Below are 21,188 nucleotides of genomic sequence, written 5' to 3'. Positions count from 1 at the left end.
TATTTTTAAATATATTTTAAAAATAATTTTTATGTTTATTACTTTATTTTTAATCATTTTATATGTTTATATAATTATTTTTTTTAAAAAATTTTAAAAAACCAATAAAAATAATTAAAAATAATAAAAAGATGTTATATGAAAATATTAATTTTTTTGTTTTTAAGAATAATAATAGAAAATAGTTTTTTAATTATCAAACATGTTTTTCTGTTATTATGTTTTAGAAAACATAAAACTATTTTTTGAAAATAATTATCAAATAGAACCTAACAAAATTTAGAAAATATTTTAAAAAAAATCTGAAGAGTCATATTTAGTGTTTTCGGAAAAAAACATAAATCTTTTTAGAGAAAACATTTTTATTAAAAACATTTCGAGTGCATAATGGTAAAACACATTCTTATACATTTCTTTAAAAATTAATTAAAAGAATTGAAGTATTAAAAACTTTTTACTACCTTAATAACAGGACTGGGTTTAAAGTCTTAGCCACGTCGACAACTCAGGTGACCATATTGGCGTTTTTTTTTTTTTTTTTCATAAAAACTATTTCAGTAATTATTTATTTCTTTTTAATAAAACCTATTTTAGTATTGATATTCATCGTCTTTTACTCGGAAGAAGGCAGCGATGACCAAAGCTCGGTGACCGTACATCGTCTTCCTCCGCTGCTATTCGCTAAAATGCGCTCTAAGGACAGGATCTCCTACTTCTACGACGGTTCTATTCAATTTTCAATTTCTTTCTCTTACATTTATTTGAAATTCGCTACTTTCCCTCTGTTTGGTTCCCGAGAAACCGGACGAAAGCAAAATAAAAAGAAAAAAGTTTTAAGTGAATATGCTATTTTAGGATAAGATTTTTTTTTGGAATGGAGGAGATTCAAGAGTCCAAATTTTTAAACTTCTGGGAAACCAAACGGAGTTTAAAGGCGCTAAGCTTCTGTAATTTATCAGTGGTTTAGAGTTTTGATTGGGGTTGCAGGTGATGTGGGAAGTGTGTACTTTGGGCCCAACCATCCGATGAAGCCGCACCGGCTTTGTATGACTCACCATCTCGTACTCTCTTACGAACTTCACAAGAAGATGGAAATCTATGTTAGTTATTGCAAATTGAATTTTTCCCTGATTTATTTGCACATTTAATGGCGTATTTTGTGTTTTGATTATTTTTGTTGCAAAAACGCAGAGGCCTCACAAGGCATATCCAGTTGAGCTTGCGCAGTTTCATTCTGCAGACTATGTCGAATTTCTGCATCGGATAACCCCTGACACACAACATTTATTCTCGAATGAATTGGCAAGATGTATGACTTGTTTTATTCAGAATATTACTGGGTGCTAAGTGAATTAGTGCCCCTTCTTTATGCATTAGTTCTTGTTGGTATAAAAGGTGAAAATATTTTTAAACATATATTGCTATTCTTAACATGACAATCTTAATCATCTTGTCTGAGTTGAAATTTTTTAAAAAAGGTTCACAGGATGCTAGGTTTTAGTTGTTCATCTTATTAGAATTTGAGTTTTGATAGTGAGCTCTTTTGAACTGTGATTATTTGCAGCTTCTGCCATGACTTTGTACTACATTGTTTATGGTTCTTGATCAGGGCCTTTGAGTTAATGTGTTAATTATTGCATGCAATTGTAAAGTGAACTAAATTTACTAAGCCATTTGGACCATGCAAATTTCTAGAAAGATAGATAGGATTATGGCCTTTGTTTGTAACTAGCAAGTAAGTTCTATAATTTGTGTCATTTGATACTTGGGGTTACCTACTAGTACTTGGGATCTCCTGGTCTTGTGGTTTTTCATTTTTCCATGTGTGCAGTAAAATTGAAGATCATCTGCTGCTGGGCAGGTTGTTAAAATTGGGCAAGCATGTTATTTGCTTGAAGCCTATACAGTATTTCGGTGGTGAAATTTTTATGCATGTTTCTAGTTTGAGTTTCTCTTTGTTTGTTCTCACTATTTTTCTTTCTATCTTCAAGTGATTGATTTAGTGTGCATGCAAACTGTTTAGTCTAAATATGAAATTAATCAAATCCTATAGACTTCCAATTAAATTTTTTAGGTTTATTAATGCCAAGTTTCATTTTTTCCTTTCTTTCCCCAGATAATCTTGGAGAAGACTGCCCTGTCTTCGAAAATTTATTTGAGTTTTGTCAAATTTATGCTGGTGGAACAATAGGTAAGTTCAACCTTAGTATTGCAGTTATGTATGTTTTGTTATCTTAACCATGCATTGTGGTTTGTAAGCAGATGCTGCACGCAGATTAAACAATCAGCTTTGTGACATAGCTATAAATTGGGCTGGTGGATTGCACCATGCGAAGAAGTGCGAGGCATCTGGATTTTGTTACATCAATGACTTAGTTTTGGGGATTTTGGAGCTTCTAAAACATCATGCCCGTGTTCTTTATATTGATATTGATGTACATCATGGTGATGGTGTAGAAGAAGCCTTTTATTTCACAGACAGGTCAGGTAACCTTCCTATTTTGTTATTAATTCTGACTATGAAAGGGATTGTAAAGCCATTTGAGACATCGAATTTAATTTAAAAGTTCAATATAGTTAATATAATGTTGCTCACTGCTAGCTTTGTCAAATGTGAGGTTGCTTTAAAAATGTAGATGCAACAACAGGTGGTTAGTTTTTAAAATGTGTTGATACAAGCATCTGTGAGGTTCAATAGTCAATCTATGCGACTGTTGTATCTACATTTCATAACAGAAATGGCCATTTTGTGAAACAGAGAACGTGTTGCATACATATATGGAAAAGTGTCATGTAATGTACATCAGACATTGTTATTTTTCATGTAAAACTAGTAATTCTTGTTGTATTTTTACCATTTTCTGGTTATGTCTAATTCATAGTGGAATAATGATTCCATATTCCTGACTCAATCTGACAACAAGTAGTAGGAAGCAGTACTTCCTATATGAAATTGATCTACTGAAAAGGATGTATACAGATTTAGATTTATGGAGATTTACATGATTTTTGTAACTCAATTTAAATTCATCTAGTTCAACATGACAGGGTGATGACTGTTAGTTTTCACAAGTATGGGGATAAATTCTTTCCTGGAACGGGTGATGTTAAGGTATTTTCTAACACTTTGCTCTTTACTTTTAGCATTCCCATCAGTAACTTAACATCGGTTAATTTCTGCAACGGGTCATTTCATATACCCTGTTGATCAGTTTCAGGCAGCTTTATCTTAGCTTCAATTGTTTTCCTATATTCAATTTATAATCCCTTGTTCTTTTTAGGGAGAATACATTCGGTTACCAAGGTTCTGAATTTGTTTTATGTGTTTTGTAATTTAGGAAGTAGTTTTGATTGTTCAATCTTATCAGTTATGAGGAAGCTGGCCTTTTCATCGTTGAGTTTCAAGTTCTTGTCATGATTGGAATGGAGGAGAGAGAAAGGGAGTAAGAGAGAGAGAGAGTGAGAGCGTGGGAGGAGAGGGAGAGTGGATGCGTGTGAGTGAGGATGAAGAGAAAGATTTCTGATCGGGGTCTCGGAAAATTTTGAGAGGGAGTAGCTTCGGAGTGGAGTCGAAGTCGTTTGAGGTCGAAGTAGAGGAGAAGAAAGGTAAATTGCAAGCCATTATTGTGGAAAGGAAAATAGGGATTTCTTCATGGGTCAAACTAGGACCGGAGAGCCTCGGGTTCTTTCTGGACTGCCTGCGTTTTGGCATAGAAGACATGAGTGCCCGGAAAATGGGAAAGAAGTTGGAAGGAAAACAGGAGGTCTTATTCGGTGGTGCATGATGAGAACAAGGGGGGGTGTTTTCTCTGGTTGGGCGTTGTAGATCTGAAGAAAAAAAGCTTTAGCATCTTTATCCCCAAAAGTAGAGGGGTAAAGGATGGCTGGTCTTCAATGGCGGAGATGTTGCGAAGCTTGGGGGTAGTCTCCGGAAGGAAGGAAAGCCAGCAGGTCGAGGCGACTTTGCTGAAACCCAAGTTGGTAAAATCTTTTGTGGAGGTGGTCTAGATGTCGAGGAACAAAGGTAGAGCAGTGGTGAGGGTGGAGGTTAGAAAAGAGGAGATGAGCAGAAATTTGAACAAGCTGGGTCATTGCCTTGTTGGGTTCTGGAACCCTAGCTCAGAGAGAGGTGAGGATTTGAAAAGCTGGGGGAGCCAAATGGCAAAAATTTGGGGCTTGAAGGGCAAACTAGGGATGGCAAAATTGGAAAGGGGTAAGGTTTTGTTAGAGTTTGAGTTGGTGGCAAAAGCTAAGAAAGCTCTTAGCCATGGAAGAATCTCGGTTGGGGGGCTTCTCCTGCGCCTGGAGAGTTGGAGCCCCGAGACGGGGTGTTTGGTGGAAGGAGAGAAAAGACGTGAGGCCTGGGTGAGGTTTGTGGGGCTTACTCGTTTCATTATGGGATCGAGCCATTTTGAGAAGAGTAGGGGAGGAATGCGGGGGTTTCTTGGCAGTCGACACCCAAACGGAGAAGTTGGAAGAATTGCAGTGGGCTCGGATTTTGGTGAAATTAAATGGTGAGGAGCTCCCTAACGTGGTGGAGATCTGGGTGGAAGAGGTCTATTACTCGCTAATTTTGTGGTGGAAGGTTAGGCCGTTAATAAGGTTTTATCTAGCCGGTAAGTGCAGGAAGGAAGTCGGAGTAGGAGAAGAGGTTGGGGGTGAGGGCTCTGTACGTGTGGGCAAGTGCATGGTGGAGGTGGACAGAGGCTCTAGGCTCGAGGCCCTGGTTCAGTCTGCCGACGGGACGCAGGGGTAGACGAGTAGGTCAAGGTGTCCTTCGGTTCCTTCTCGAAGCCTTGACGGGTCATCGGGTCGGTTTCTTGGAGGTCTGCAGTTGCTGGGTGAGCTTTCTAAGCTGGGCCTAGTAGAGGAATCTTTTATTCCAACTTTTAGGCTCGTTGGGCCAGGCCCAGTTTTGACTGCTGCGACGGAGGTTGGGCCGGTTGGGCTGGAGTCTCAGCCTTTGTTTGAGGAGTCTGGGCCGAATGAGGGTAAAGGCCCATTCTAGCCACTGCTAGAGGCTAGAGCCCAAGTTGGTGGGATCCCTTCCTCGGTTATGTCGAGCCCAAGCTCCTTGGGGTGTCCAGATTCAGATTCCACTAATTTCTGGGTGAAGGATGGCTTGCGAAAGCAAATTGAAGTTGAACTCCATTCCAAGGTGAGATTGTTGACTGACCATGCTTTACTTGAGGAAGCCTTGAGGTATGGGAATGTCTTTGACCCTAAAGGAATCTTGGATTCTGGGCTCTCTTCTTCTTTCTCTTTTTTTCCCGGTCGGACTCCAGAGGGGGAGTATTACGACTATTCTGGGGCTGTTTGTGAGACAGCCCAAGGGGAAATACCAGTACGCATGATTAATGCCCCGGGGTTTATAGAGGGTGAGACCATCACTCGTTGGGAGTTGATGGAGGTAAGTAACGGCTACATTGAGGAAATAAGAGCGGAGTTGAGCTCAGTTCGAACTAAGCCTCAAGAAGCAAGAGGCTGGGAGGAGGTCAGTTGGGAGGAAAGTGATCTGGCTAGGTTCAGTAAGTTCTTGGGATTTCTGACAGAGGGTTTAGAGAAGGATATTTTGGCTTTTTTGGTTAAAATCAGAAAGAGATGGGAAAGAATTCACAGCAAAACTCTATTGGAGAAATCTAAATTTGAAAGGGAATTAAAAAGACTGGAATGTTCCATTAACTACGAAAGGGGGAAAAAACAGAAATTTGGTTTGCAAGGAAGAGGGTGCCAGATCATGGAAGTCCAATGAAGTTAAGACTTTTGAGTTGGAATGTTCGTGGAGTTAATGATAGCTCCAAAAGAAAGGTGGTTAAAGCTGTGATTAGAAGTCAGAGGGTGGATTTGTTCTGCCTCCAGGAGACAAAAATTCAGGCAATGTCGGAGGGTGTGGTGAGAAGCTTAGGCACTGGAAGGTTCCTAGATTAGGTGCCCTGGATGCTTCTAGAGCCGCGGGGGGGATTTTGATCTATTGGGACAAAAGGACACTGAATGTGCTTGAGATGGAGGTGGGTCATTTTCAATTTCCTGTAGATTCAGGAATGTGGAGGATGGGTTCGTTTGGATTTTCACAGGAGTGTACGGGCCTTTTTCTAGAGAGGAAAAGTTTGGTTGTGGGAGGAGTTAGGGGTGATCAGAGGCATTTGGGATGATCCCTGGTGTTTAGGGGGTGACTTCAACATCATCCTCTCCCAAAGGGAAAGGAGTAGGCAAGGAAGGCTAACTGGTGCGATGAGAAGGTTTGCCCAGATTGTTGACGAGTTAGAGCTTCTTGACCTTCCTATGTAAGGAGGTTTTCTTACTTGGAATGGGGGTAGGAATAATCAGTCGTGGGCTAGACTGGATAGATTCCTAGTGACTCAGAATTGGCTTGATCAATTCAATGGGATTGTCCAGAGCAGGCTGCCTAGACCCACTTCAGACCACTTTCCCACTCTGTTGGAGGGTGGTGGGTTAAGGAGGGGTCCTTCCTTGTTTAGGTTTGAAAATGTGTGGCTTAAAGTGGATGGGTTTAAGGACCTCATTCGGGGTTGGTGGCAGGGGACTGTGGTGAGAGGGAATGCTAGCTACAGGTTGACTACTAAGTTGAAGCAAAGAATCAAAGTTTGGAATAGGGATGAGTTTGGAAGGTTGGAAGTCAATAGAAATTCAGCTCTTCAACAAGTTGAATTTTGGGATGGGGTGGAAAGCGAGAGGAGCCTCTCAGAAGGGGAAACTGAGCTGAAAAAAGAACCTAAGGAAACCTAAAAAAAGTGGTCTTGCTATAAGAAATCCATTGGAGACAATTATCTAGGGAGTTGTGGTTAAAGGAAGGGGATAAGAACACATACTTTTTTCACAGGATGGCAAACGCCCATCGGAGAAATAATTCCTTGGATAGAATTAAGATTAACGGGGTATGGTTGACTAAGGAACAAGAGGTGAGGCAGGGGATTGTTAATGTTTTTCAGCAATTGTTCTCGGAAGAGCCAGGCTGGAGGGCGGACATAGAGGGGCTGCATCTCCATCGTCTGAATTTCCAAGAAGCTGGAATTTGCAATTGCCCTTCTCTGAGGAAGAAATCCATTTTGCCCTGTTGGAGCTGAATGGTAACAAAGCTCCTGGACCGAATGGTTTCACAGTGGCCTTTTGGCAAGCGTATTGGGATTTTGTGAGGGAGGAGATCTTGGAGTTGTTCAAGGAGTTTTATGATCAAAGATCCTTTGCTAAAAGCCTGAACACCACTTTGCTGGTCCTTATTCCTAAGAAAGGGGGTGTTGAGGACTTGGGGGATTTCCGGCCCATTAGCTTTCTAGGGGGATTGTACAAGTTGTTGGCTAAGGTGCTGGCTAATAGGTTGAAGTAGGTTTTAGGAAAGGTGGTTTTCGAGGATCAAAACGCGTTTGTGAAGGGTAGACAGATTTTGGATGCCTCGCTTATAGCTAATGAGGTGGTTGACTTTTGGCAAAAACGAAAAGAGAAAGGGCTGATTTGTAAATTGGACATTGAAAAAGCCTATGACAGCATAAATTGGAGTTTTCTAATGAAGGTTTTGCACAAGATGGGCTTTGGGTCTCGGTGGATGGAGTGGATTTGGCGATGCATCTCAACTGCCAAGTTCTCTGTTTTGGTTAATGGGGTGCTTGCAGGCTTCTTCTCAAGCACCAAGGGGCTGCGTCAAGGAGACCCTCTTTCTCCTTACCTTTTTGTATTGGGAATGGAAGTGCTAAGTGCACTTTTAAGAAGGGCTGCGGATGGGGGGTTCATTTTAGGCTATAAGCTTCGCGGAGGAGGAAGGATGGAGTTAAATGTGTCCCACTTACTGTTTGCTGATCATACAATCATATTCTGTGAAGCAAGGAAAGAGAATCTAACTTTTTTGAGTTGGATTTTGGCTTGGTTTGAGGCTGCTTCCGGTTTAAGGATCAATTTGGCCAAAAGCGAATTAATTATAGTTGGAGAGGTGGAAGAGATTAAGGAAATGGCAGTGGAGCTAGGGTGTAGGGTGGGGTCTCTGCCCACTGTTTATTTGGGGCTGCCTTTAGGAGCCTATCACAAGACTCTTTCTATGTGGAGATGGGGTGGAAGAGAGAATGAGGAGAAGACTAGCCTTGTGGAAAAGACAATATATTTCCAAAGGCGGGAGAATTACCCTTATTAAGAGTACGTTGGCTAGCATGTCGATTTACCAATTATCCCTTTTTCGAATGCCCAAGATTGTTGCAAAAAGACTGGAAAAATTACAAAGAGACTTCCTTTGGGGAGGGGGAAGCTTGGAAAGGAAAGTCTACTTGATCAATTGGGAGGTGGTGTGCACTCAAAAGGAGAAGGGTGGTCTAGGCTTAAGGAAGGTTATCCTTCTGAACAAGGCCTTGCTGAGAAAATGGGTATGGAGATTTGCCATTGAAAAGGATAATCTTTGGAAGAAGGTGCTGTTGGTGAAGTATGGCCAAGAGTGTTTTGGGTGGAGGACTAATGAGGTTCGCGGGACGTATGGAGTGGGGGTTTGGAAGGAGATTTCGAAGGAGGCATGCTGGTGTTGGGATAATTTCCAGTTTAAAGTGGGTAAAGGGACTAAAATTAAGTTCTGGACTGATCATTAGTGTGGCAATGCAGCACTGTCCCAAATCTTCCCCCAGTTATTCACTTTGGCGGTCCATAGGAATGCAATGGTTAATGAAGTGTGGGACTCTAGTTTTGGCCAAGGAGGTTGGAACCTCAGATTTTCTAGAGACTTTAATGATTGGGAGTTGGATTTGATAGGAGAGTTGCTGAATTTGTTGAGGGACTGTAGGGGATATCATCAGAGGAGGATTTAGTTTTTTGGAAAGGTGGGGAAGTGGTATTTTTGGGGTTAAGGATGCTTATATTCTGCTGGTCGCTCCCAATGACGTCGCTTTCCCGAAGAAGAATATTTAGGTGGATAAGGCTCCAACCAAAGCTGTTTTTTTTGCTTGGGAGGCCACTTGGGGGAAGGTTCTCACCTTGGATAGGCTTCAAAAACGGGGGTGACAACTCCCTAATTGCTGTTCCGTGGGTATTCCCAGAGACAGTTAAAGAGGTGGTGTTCAGTTGGAAGGGTCCTTTTGTGGGGAAAAAAGGAAAAAGATTTAGAATTCCATCCCGTTGTGTATTTTTTTGACGGTTTGGAAGGAGAGGAATAGGTTAGCTTTTGGGGGGGGGGGGGGTTTAGCTATACAGAAGCTCAAAAATTCTTTTGTTTGTAATATTTGGAGTTGGGCTCAGGTGTACATTGGTGAGGAGTCCTTGTCTCTCTTAGGCTTTTTAGAGTGGCTAGCGTCCACTTAAGGGTTGGTGAGGTTATTTGTTTTTTGTTTCTTTTGGTTTAGGCTGCTGTGTATACTCCCTGTATGCCTTGTGGCTTTTTGCCGTTTCTTAATCTATTGCTTGCTTATTTATCAAAAAAAAAAAAAAAAAAATCTTATCAGTTATGAGCTCAAAGATCATAGTATATTATATGATATTTTGACATCACTATCCCTTTTTTTTGGTTATTTCAAAAGTTGAGAATCCTGCTATAACACAACTTTTTTTAGCTTTTGTTCCTTCTCTTGAATCCCATCGTTCTCCTTATGTCTTGCTTTAAAAAGTTTCAGCTGTAACTAGTGGAAATTTAACTACAAAATAAAGTTTTAGCCAAGAGTAAAATTTGTATGGAAGGATATATATTCATTCCAGTATGCAACTTATGGAGATATTGTTTCTAAAACCTATATGATATTAGAGCGTAAAGCCTAAATTTCTAAAATAGAATATTACTTGACTTGGCTGTGAATAACACAAAACATTTGTTAGGATTGATGAACAAAACCTTTGTTAGGATTGAGGAACACAACATTTGTTAGCCTAAATTTCCACCCCTCAAGTAGTATCTTCAAGCTAAGAAATTTGGCTGTGATACCAAAACTAATGTAGGACAACCCTACTATGGTTGTCTACAACCAAGTGTATTAGGGTTTGATCTTTTAGGATTTAAGAAGTGGAATAAGGAATAAAAATTATGGCAATGAAGAAAAGTAGAATAAAATATAGGAAAGGAAAGACAAGGAAAAAAAAAAAAAAAGAAGCAAAAGAAGCCTTAAGAGTTTCATTATGGCCTTCTAGGAGTCTCACTTGGAAGAAAATCAATGGAGTCTCATCATTGAGAATTGTAAAGTGTATGTGTATATAGATCATCAATCCATTAATACCTTTTACATTTATTAGCCATATTTATAGGCCTTAGAAAACTAAAATTTGAATAAAATGATGAAAAAGTTTGCCTAACATATGTAGTAACTAATTAGGATTGTTATTCTTTTCCTAAAACTATTAAATCTTCTTTTAAAAAAAGAAAGAAAGAAACCAGAGACCTTTTTTTAGAGTTAAAATATACTTTGTAGAAATTTCATATAATAAAGTTTCTAATAAAGAAGACTTATAGATTCTAAAGACTCAAAATAGAAACTTTAGAATAAAAAATTATTTAGAGAACAGAAAGTTTAGAATATCTTCTAATGAGAAGTCTAAAACTTCCCAAATTCTGAAACTTTCCTTTTTATCATTTCCTTTCTTTTCTTTATTACACCTTCTTGGACTCATCCCCATCAGTGTATGTGCACAAACAAGTAAATTTGGAGGAAAGTCCCATTGTAAACACAAATATCTTTCTTAAGTTGTAACTATAAGAAGTTATAAAAAGTATACGAATAATCTAAAAAAAAAAATATTATGAAGGAACTATTATACAAATTATCAATATGTTGACCGTTTTTGTCTTATTTGGAAAACTGATCTTCTTGAACATTGAACTTCCCACTGATAAGTTTTGGAAATATTATTAAAGATAAATACATTAAGTGGTGAGCCTTGACAGGCTTCTACCTGTTTATGCTGAAACTACCTGTAGCCTTTGTTTTATCTTTTGAGAACAGACTTAAACTTTTGGTTCCAAGCATTTCAATAAGCACAAACAAGGAAGAATCACTTCATACATATAAGCACAAAAATATCAGTGACAAATGACAAGGCTATTTATCTTAGTGGATCATGAGATGCGGCATGACTTGAGAATGCTTTGATGGTGTCTACTATGTTTTTGTTTTCTCCTTCTAGATTATACCCAAAAAATTACCTAATGGACATTGAAATGAAAGACTCGTCTTTTTTGGGAACTTTATTATCTGAAATATTCTTTACTCAATATGTTCCTCATGAAAATTATGAAAATTTCAAACAAGTTATTCTTAAGCTCCTTAGAATCATGTACATCAATGTAGTTTACTCCCTTCCTATAGGAGCTAACACCACTGCAATGCATTTATGCAGGGAAGCATATATCTTATCATCTTCTCATCTGCAAACTGACTTGTCTATGGGAACACGAGTTAACCTTAAAATGCTTCTATAACTTGCTTCCCAATTAATGTTCTCAATGATTTTATATTGTGTTTAGTTATTTTTTTCCTTACAAAACCCTCACCAATTTGCCTAATCACCTTGTGTATGCCTGCTTGGCAAATGAATATGACCTCCTCTCCATCCTTCAGTTTGCCACAAAGTACATTCCCTAAATTGTTTCTCATCGCTGTTCTCTGAGAGCCTTAAATCTATTGAATCATTTCCTAGGATATGTTAAGGTATGAAGCTGTCATTTAAACCCTCTGATGGGGGAAAGCCTTTTAAAGTTTATTCAAGGAAGAAAGGGAAGACCTAAGTAAACTTTAAGTAGGATTAATATTAATTAGAATTGAATAGGGATTGATATTTGTTGAAGTCTAATTAGGATTAGCTAGTTGAGTTATAATATAATTAGAATTTGAATCATGATAGGTTATTAGAGTCCTAGTAGACTTTGGATTTCTTAGATTGATTTCCAGATTTTAGAAGGGTACTTGTTTTATAAAAATCGTTTATGCTTACCAAGGACTTCTCTACGTGATCATGTCATATGGGAACTTCATGGAGGCGGAATGGGTGGACATTTTGGACGAGATAAGACCATTGCTTTGGTGGAAGATCGCTTCTTTTGGCCTAGTTTAAAGATGGATGTTTGGAAGGTTATCAAACAATGTCGAGCATGTCAAGTAGGAAAAGGTTCAAAGCAAAATACGGGGTTATATACGCCATTACCAGTTCCTTCCAAACCTTGGGAAGACTTGAGCATGGATTTTGTACTTGGATTACCAAGGACACAACGGGGCTTTGATTTTATATTTGTTGTGGTTGATAGATTTTCCAAAGAAGGCTTCAGATGCTTCTTATGTTGCTGCCTTATTCTTTAAAGAAGTAGTTTGATTGCATGGATTACCACAAACCATTGTTTCTGATCGCGATGTCAAGTTTATGAGCTATTTTTGGAAAACCTTGTGGGCCAAGCTAGGTACTCAATTAAAATTTTCAAGTTCTTTTCATCCTCAAATTGTTGGACAAACAGAAGTTGTCAATCGCAGTCTTGGTAATCTTTTGAGATGCATTGTGAGAGATCAGTTGAGAAAGTGGGATAATGTCTTACCACAAGCCGAATTTGCTTTCAACAGCTCCACTAATCGTACTACTGGGTACTCACATTTTGAAGTGGCATATGGTTGAAACCTAAGCAACCTGTTGATCTTATACCATTACCTACTTCTGTCCGCACCAGCCAAGATGGTGATGCATTTGTACGTCATATACGAGATATACATGAAAAGGTACGAGAAAATATCAAAATCAGCAATGAGAACTATAAAGAAGCACCAGATGCACATCGAAGATATATTCAGTTTCAAGAAGGTGATCTAGTGATGGTTCGTTTACGACCAGAAAGATTTCATCCGAGCACATATCAAAAGCTTAAAGCTAAGAAAGCGGGTCCATTTCAGGTACTAAAGCGGTTGGGTGAGAATGCTTATTTATTAGAGCTCCCTTCAAACTTGCATTTTAGTCTAATATTTAATGTGGAAGATTTGTATATCTACCATGGCCATCACAACGATGTAAGTGAAGAGTTGGATCTTCAATTACCACCTACTCTTAGCCCATGTCCTGAGATCAAGTATGTTCTTGATGATCAACTTGTGTTTACTCGACAAGGTGGATACCAAAATTTTTTGGTGAAATGGCGAGGCAAGCCACATTCTGAGAATACATGGATTACGACAACGGATTTTCAGAAGATTAACCCCGATCTCTATGAATTGTATCAAGCATCTAACTTGTCGGATCCGAGTTCTTTCAAGCCGGGGAGAATTGATGGGGGAAAGCCTTTTAAAGTTTATTCAAGGAAGAAAGGGAAGACCTAAGTAAACTTTAAGTAGGATTAATATTAATTAGAATTGAATAGGGATTGGTATTTGTTGAAGTCTAATTAGGATTAGCTAATTGAGTTATAATATAATTAGAATTTGAATCATGATAGGTTATTAGAGTCCTAGTAGACTTTGGATTTCTTAGAGAAACCTATAAATAGGCTAATCAATGTAAATCAAAGGAATGAATTTGATGAATAATATTATACTTTCTTTCATTGCAAGGTTGCAACCCTCAATGGTGAGACTTCATTGATTTTCTTCTAAGTGAGACTCCTAGAAGGCCTTAGTGAGACTCTAAGGTTTTCCATATTTTCTTCATTGTTTCTTCTTTCTCTCTATATCTTATTTTATAATTTTCTCTACCATAAAATTTATTCCTTGTTCCTCTCCTTACACCCTAAAAATAAAATCCTAGCCCACCTACCCTTGAGTGTAGGCAACCATCCTAGGGTTGTCCTACATCACCCTCTTTGTGTCTTACTAATTATAATTTCATAGTATTACATTTTTGACCCTCTCCTTTTCCATTGCAATTCTTGCTAAGCTAGTATAAAGCATCAATGTTCTTGCACTTCTAAATCAGAAACATTATAGAGTTGTAAACTTATTAGAGCTCTTTGCCTTTAACTAACATACATATTCAAAATACTTTTTTTTATTTTATTATTTTTAATGGATGTTGAATTTCTTGGACCTTGAGGGCATGAAATGCTGTATGAAAAAAATTACCCTCTGTTGGCTTTGTAATTCAGCTATATTGGTGTGCTTCCCTAACACACATTGCATGGTTGGAAGATCAAGTAGCATGATACTGGGGATGACAAAAAACTCATCAGGTTGGGTCCCCGTGGGGATTTGTCTGTAAGGGGTTGGGGATGGTAACCCGAACCTATCTATATCTATATATATATATATATATATATATAGATGGGAACCATATCCTTGACTCGAACCTATCTTCATCTCTGCCCTGATTATATTATATTATATATATATATATATATATATATATATATATATGGAAATGTGGTTACAATTAGTTCTAAGTCTTATTTCAATCCTAACTTTGACCTGTTATGTATTGAAGGAAACAGGAGAAAGAGAAGGAAAATTTTATGCCATAAATGTCCCACTCAAGGATGGAATAGATGACACTAGCTTTACTCGACTTTTCAAAACTGTAAGTTGTGGTAAAATACCTAAGTTCATGATTGATGTAATTTATTGATTTATTTTTGTGGTTAAATTGTGTTGAGTCTAAAACTTTTGCTTGCCAATGTCCATTATGTAGATTATAGCCAAGGTTGTTGAAACTTATCAACCAGGTGTGATAGTTCTTCAATGTGGAGCAGATTCTCTGGCTGGGGACCGCTTGGGCTGCTTCAACCTCTCCATTGATGGTGCAGATCTCCTTGTAATTGAAATGTTTTTCCTTTTTGTCCATGGTTACAAATTGGAGTGTTATTTATGTTTTTTTTTAAATATTTTTCAAGTATAGAACATTCTATTGCTCATCCCTTTGTTGGAGATATCTAATTGTTGAGTTAGTAATCTGTGGACTTTGATTGTATGTTTGCTTGCTGGTGCCATTGCAACACTTCTTACAGGGCATGCTGAATGTGTTAGGTTTGTGAAGAAATTCAATTTGCCCTTACTGGTATGTTTGTGATTTAAACTAATTTTACATTGTTATTCATCATTGTCATACATAGGTATGATATTGTTTTTTTTTCTTCTAACCCCACCTTTGTTATTGCAGGTTACCGGTGGTGGTGGATACACAAAAGAGAATGTTGCTCGATGTTGGACTGTTGAAACAGGAGTTCTTTTAGATACAGAACTTCCCAATGGTATGTTAAGATGAACTTTTTTTTAATTTATTTTTTTTTCCCTTCTAATGCCTGCTTACTTGATTTATGTAATTCACAGGTATGGTATGAATAATTCTTCTGAAACTGTGTGATAGTTAATGATCAGATAATATAATTTAGGTTTTCCAAACCAAGGTTTAAATTATAGGTGATTATATCATTTTTTTTTATTGCTTTTGGGATGCGGACATGGAACAGCACAATGAATTCATTTTTTACAAATATGTGCAATATTATCATAATTTGATCGGAGTATATTTTTTCATTGTTTTTAAATGCTACCATTTCTGAATAAAGCCAAAGTGGGTGTAGATAGTTTCTTAGAATGGAAATATAAGCACCTCCCAATCACACATTCTAGCTCCGTCCCTCCTCTCTATTGGGTGAATTGGGCAGTCTTCGTAGTTTTAGGAAAATTAAAAGAACATGCAGATCAATTTAAAATCATCAACAAAATTTGGCCGACCTGGAAATGTGTGTCCCATATAGAGGAGAAAGGAAGGGGGGTTGTGGGGAACCTTGCTGGCTTCTGCTTGATTTTCTCCCCTTACCTACCTTTTCCCTTTTGTGTCAAGGAAAAATATGTAAGTGTATATCATTTTCCCTCTTCTCTAGATGGTTTATATTTGATTTGATCAGATTTGACAGGTTGGGTGTTTAGTTTTCTTGTCTAATCCTGTACTATCTCTAAATTCACCAGGGCTCATTATTATTCACTTAAGTCTTCCAGTTTATATGTAATATTGATGTGGTATCCAGAGGATTAAACTGACCTTCCAGCTTTTGATGCATTTTTACCACTTTTCTGGCTGGTGGTACAAGTAAGCTATGCTCCTGACCTTGTTGGGGGAATTCCATATTCATGTGTGGAGTAATCTTGGTATGGTCTGGGAGTTGCCTTCTCTTCTTTTAAACCGTCAGTTGGATTTTGCTGCTCTACATGCTTTAGCCACTTCTGGGACTGTCTCATAGTTAAAGATTTTATTATAGTAGAAGAACATGATACCATCTCACTTAGCAATAGTGTGAATGGCTGTTTTATCTCAAAAGAAACTCTGTTACATGGCAAAGAAGCAGGAAAACATGATGAGTTTCTGGGGTATCCAAAACAAATATTATAAAGGTTGTAATTTGTGGAGAGATGTTCATACCAATTTCTTGGGGCATTTGGAAGGGAAGAAACTAATTAGTTTTGAGTCCTTGAATGGCTGTTACCTGTTGGAGTGTGTTCCAAGTCCTATAAATGATAGCTTCTTCTTGTTCTGCTGCTTGTGATTGTTTTCCTTTTTCTTTTCCTTTTCCTTTTTTTCCCAATAATATTTACATTCAGGAGGTCTACCTTTCTACTAATAGAGGCTAGTCGTCCACCAAAAAAATCTAACACAAGGTCATTTCTTTGCTCTATATTTTTGACATACAGATTTCTTGCAAGTTATTTTCTCTCATCTTGTTTGTGAATCTAGTCTCTGTTTTTGATCTGCCTGCTTGTCCATACTTAGAACTTCAGTGATCATATTTGTTTATGTTCCTTCAGCATACTTGAGTTTGATGCTTTTTCCATATGCATACTGGTGATTACTTTGTGAAATTTTCATCTTTGTTTGGCTTTAAGAAGTGAATCAAGTGATGGATCAGGATGGTTTCATATGCCTAATTTTGCCCTTTGTTTCATAATCATTAATAATAAGGCATTTTCTGGTTCCCAACAATATCAACTTTCTTGCAGAGATCCCAGAAAATGAATATATCAAATATTTTGCACCAGAGTATTCATTGAAGATTCCGAATGGGCACATAGTATGTTTTTTTTCTTAATTTTTCAAGAATCATGCATGATAATTGGTTATCTTATTTGTCCAATTTGATTGCAAACTCTGCTGTATAATTTAGTACAGTCATGGTTTGCAGTCTTGAGTCAAAAGTGCAACCAGAACTGGTTAATTCAGGCAGTCCTGGTCAAATCATAAACATTTTCTTGATATAGTTTATATTGTGCAATAGAGATCATGAGATCACTGCCTTCTTATATTATTTCTTTTCCTTGGTTGATTTTGAGTAGGAAAACTTAAATAGCAAATCGTATATTGGAACGATTAAGATGCAAGTCTTGGAAAATCTCCGTTGCATCCAACATGCGCCGAGCGTACAGATGCAAGAGGTAAGTAGGTTTCAAAAGTTTACCATTGATCCAATATTAAAATAAAACCACTACATCCACAAAGTGAAGTCCTTTGACATATTGTTACTCCCATGTTTACCTGCTAAGAAAAACATCCTAGACATTCTTTGTTGACTAAATTTAAATCAGTAGCAGGATATCTTACCATCCAAGCATCACATTGCTCACATGGAAGCACCTTGAACTTACTAACTGGTGGGCCAATGTGTTCCATTTGTTAAGCTACCAATTCAACCCAAAAGCTTAAGTTGTTATGTATTAGGCCAACATGCGTATGAGGTTAACACCCTTTCTTGCACATGACCTTATACCCCTCAAATGAAAAGGCAAAATGGATTAACTCAAAACTCTGATACCTTGTTGAGCTACCGATTCAATCCAAAGGCTTACGTTGTTAGGTAACTAGTCAATTATGTGTACCTGGTTAACAAATGGACACTTCAAAACATGTGAAGTACTTATATGGTACATGATAATGGCACGGTTTTGGGTGTGGGCTATGTGTCCTACCTAATGGTTAGATATGCAAACATGTTTTCTAAAACAAAGCAAAATAAAATAAATTTATAATTGATTGTAAGAAATGTTAGACTAGGGATGACAATGGGGCGTGTTGGGTTCACGTAGTGTTGAGGTAGGAAATACTAAAAATTTACTTAACCCAAATATGGGCTGTTTAATAATTGTGTCATAATGACCTGAAAATAACACAACTCATTTATTACACGGATAACATAATATGACCCATTTTACATGTTTAATAAATGGGGTAGGTTGGATTGCATATGAATTAATAGGGATAACCTATTAATATGATTTTAACCTAATAACACGATTCTAACCTATTTTAACCATATGATTTTAACCCATCAAACTTGTTAACACAGTTTTAACCCATCAAACTCGTTAACATAATTATAACTAGTTTAACCTATTTAAAATTTTAAATTTATGAAAATATTAATTTTAAAACATCTTTTTGTTGCTTTAACTTTCAAATTTTAATTTTTTTTAGATCTTAATTAATTCAATTATTTAACTTTAACTATAATATATTTATACTATAGGAAATAGATATAAATTTTTATTTTACACTTACTTTTTATTTTATTTAATGTTTTAATTATAAAATATTTTTAATCTTTTTCATGAAATATATAAAATATTATTTTAATTAGTTATTTATATTTAATTATATAATATTTATAATTAAAATAATATTTTATATATTTATAAATTTTAAATATATAAAATTAATAAATCTATATGAGTTAAACGGGCATAAATGAGTTGGGTTATAAACAAGGTCATTTTGATACGATTAAGCACATAGGTTGAATAGTCAATTTGAATACAACCTACTTATTAAATAAGGTATACAAGTTGACATGATTATGACATGAACACTATTACACCTAATCGGAACCTGCTAAAATTTATGTCATTTTCGAATCATATTGTATCAAAATTGCCACTCTTGGACAATCTATTGTAATTTTGCAAACTTCATTTTCCATATAATGTATAGAATGAAAAAAAAAAAAAAAAATTGGAAACTAGAATATTTATCTGTATCCCATCTCTTGACATCTTGGCACTAAGTGTATACAAAACTGCACCCAACACTTGTAACTGAGTCTGTATAATATGGTTGGGTCACATTTGGTTGGCAGTGTCAGCACAAAAGCCTAGTAGGTAAGTTCTAATATCCAATTAGTAGATACTATTTAAATTCCTTGTATGCCCCAAGTAAGAATCCACTTTGGGGACCCTTGGCATTTCATGTGAATAGCAGTTCCTTTTAATTTTTGGTTGCATTTGAAGTCAGAAACCTGTCCTTTGGAATGAATTCGTCACAAAACAAATACCAAGTCATTGCATTCATTGCTGATTCACAAATGGTATCATCTCTTGGAATTGTAAGACCGGTCCAGTTTAAAATGCAATACTCTTTCAAATACCACGAAAGAAAAATATACTTTTCCTAGTGCAGTGTTGAACAAAGCGAGGTGGCTACACATGCATGGAATGTCCAAAAAACTCAAAGCTTCCTGACTGGATGGTTTAGACAACCACTTTAGGTGCATCCTAATTGTTGATGTATTACTATTATTATTTATTATAACCTATTACTCTAGGATAGCCCTTTAAGTAGCTGTATACAGTCAAATAATGTTAGGGTAGGGCATTGGCTTTTGGGTTGATGGCAGAGAAGGTGGAACTGGGATCTATGGATCAATATGGATGTAGAAAGACCATGGCTTTATGTGGTTTTGATCTGGAATGAGAAAACCTTGCTATAAATTTTGGATTGTAATAAAAATTGGACTTTGGTGTTTAGGGTACCAGGTGTTTGCGGTCAGAAGTGTCGGGATTTAGGATGAATATTAAGATCAAAGTATGGCTTGGTTGTGTGTGAAAAATAGATGCAGATAAGAATGCAAGAAGAATGTGTGAGACAAATATTGGAATCTTGCAAACCCTCTAATGTCTCTGATGGAGGAGATGACCTCTCTGAGGCCTTCGAAAAGCTCACATTGAGCAGAAACCATTTTGAATGGGAAATGTGTATTCGTTGACTACAAAAATGTGCATGGAATTGAATTATTAATTTGTCTCTACAACTTCTGCCTTTACATAGAAGCATTGTTGCCAAATCCCTGTCACAAAAAGACTTTCAGAGTAGGAACTTCTGCCAAACAAATCAAACTCAAAATAAGACAAGAAATAATTAATAAATGAACTTCTTTTAATAGGCCTTATACCGCAGAAAAAATATCCTTTTGTTCCTTTCTATGGGCCTTGTTGCCAACTCTTACTAAAAATTTAGGAGCTCTAGAAGAGCATGTGAAATGGTCTTTTGATAACCAAATTAGACCAAGCTAAGCTCAAGCACAAATAAGAATTGACAAAATCCATAACCTAACAGATACTAACTTCGAAACCAGACACCTCCACTCTGTATGCTCTTATGTCTCTGAATATGAAAATTTTAGATTTCTCTAAATTTAAGGAGGCTGGAACCAAGTAGGTTCATTCATACCCCAATCCAGTTGTCTAATACTTGTGGTATGCCCTAATGGCTGAATTGGGTGGAACTCTGAGCTCTCATGGATTTTGATAATTTTTTCTTTTCATCTATACTACAGGAGACTGAATTTTGATTACAAAATGCATGCATGATCCTACTGGATTGAGAATCCTACTTTTATGTTGCAGGTTCCACCGGACTTCTATATTCCTGATTTTGATGAAGATGAGCAGAATCCTGATGAACGTGTTGATCGTAAGTCCCAAAGTTACATAGAGATGCATGGATAAACAAGCTTTACCAAACATATTTATGTTCAATTCACTCTTTGTAATTCTCGTTTCTTACCGTTTATTTCAGAGCACACCCGGGACAGACAAATCCAGAGAAATGATGAATATTATGAAGGCGACAACGACAATGATCAGAATATGGATGATGTATAAAGTAACCTAGACAGTGTTTATTGTTTGATAGTTTAAGCTTTAATTTAAAGGGGAAAATGTAATTAGATTCCAAATTTGACTAACACATCCGATGAGAAGAGAAAAAAGAAAGGACTAGCACTTGTTTTCCTGCCTTCTGGTTTTAGTATCAATATTCGTGGATCGTTTCTCATGGGACTCTTTATCTTTTCGTAGAGTACAAACGGCTTTTGATAGGACTATAGTCTGGAACAATTATTATTATTATTATTACTATTGGCATGAATTTTAGTTCCAATTTTAGTTACTTATTATTATTGTTATTATTATTATTGTGGGTGTGGGTTTATGTTTTTTAGGTATTTATATTTTTAGTATATATATAAGGAAATTATGAATTTATTTTTAAAA

General features: G+C 36.8%; 1 protein-coding gene across 2 annotated transcripts; it reads left to right on the top strand.

Moving 5' to 3' along the window:
• Positions 1 to 582: 582 nt before the first annotated feature.
• LOC100240976 (histone deacetylase 9) lies at positions 583 to 20,970 on the top strand. 2 transcript variants are annotated; one of them, XM_002266456.5, is made up of 14 exons: positions 583 to 723; positions 988 to 1,100; positions 1,192 to 1,309; positions 2,117 to 2,191; positions 2,263 to 2,482; positions 3,049 to 3,112; positions 14,359 to 14,451; positions 14,563 to 14,671; positions 14,879 to 14,928; positions 15,031 to 15,121; positions 16,869 to 16,939; positions 17,202 to 17,300; positions 20,541 to 20,607; positions 20,713 to 20,970. In XM_002266456.5, exons 1-14 carry the CDS (start codon positions 687 to 689, stop codon positions 20,796 to 20,798), a joined length of 1,293 nt encoding a protein of 430 aa, XP_002266492.1. In that variant the 5' UTR covers positions 583 to 686; the 3' UTR covers positions 20,799 to 20,970. The 2 variants fall into 2 exon arrangements, with proteins under 2 accessions (XP_002266492.1, XP_019081329.1); XM_019225784.2 differs by having other exon boundaries at positions 607 to 723; positions 968 to 1,100.
• Positions 20,971 to 21,188: the final 218 nt, after the last annotated feature.

Source organism: Vitis vinifera, chromosome 15 (assembly GCF_030704535.1).
Source record: "Vitis vinifera cultivar Pinot Noir 40024 chromosome 15, ASM3070453v1".
Taxonomy (NCBI): Eukaryota; Viridiplantae; Streptophyta; class Magnoliopsida; order Vitales; family Vitaceae; genus Vitis; species Vitis vinifera.
Note: the sequence above shows the minus strand (reverse complement) of the source record. Positions and strands in the feature narration are given on the sequence as shown.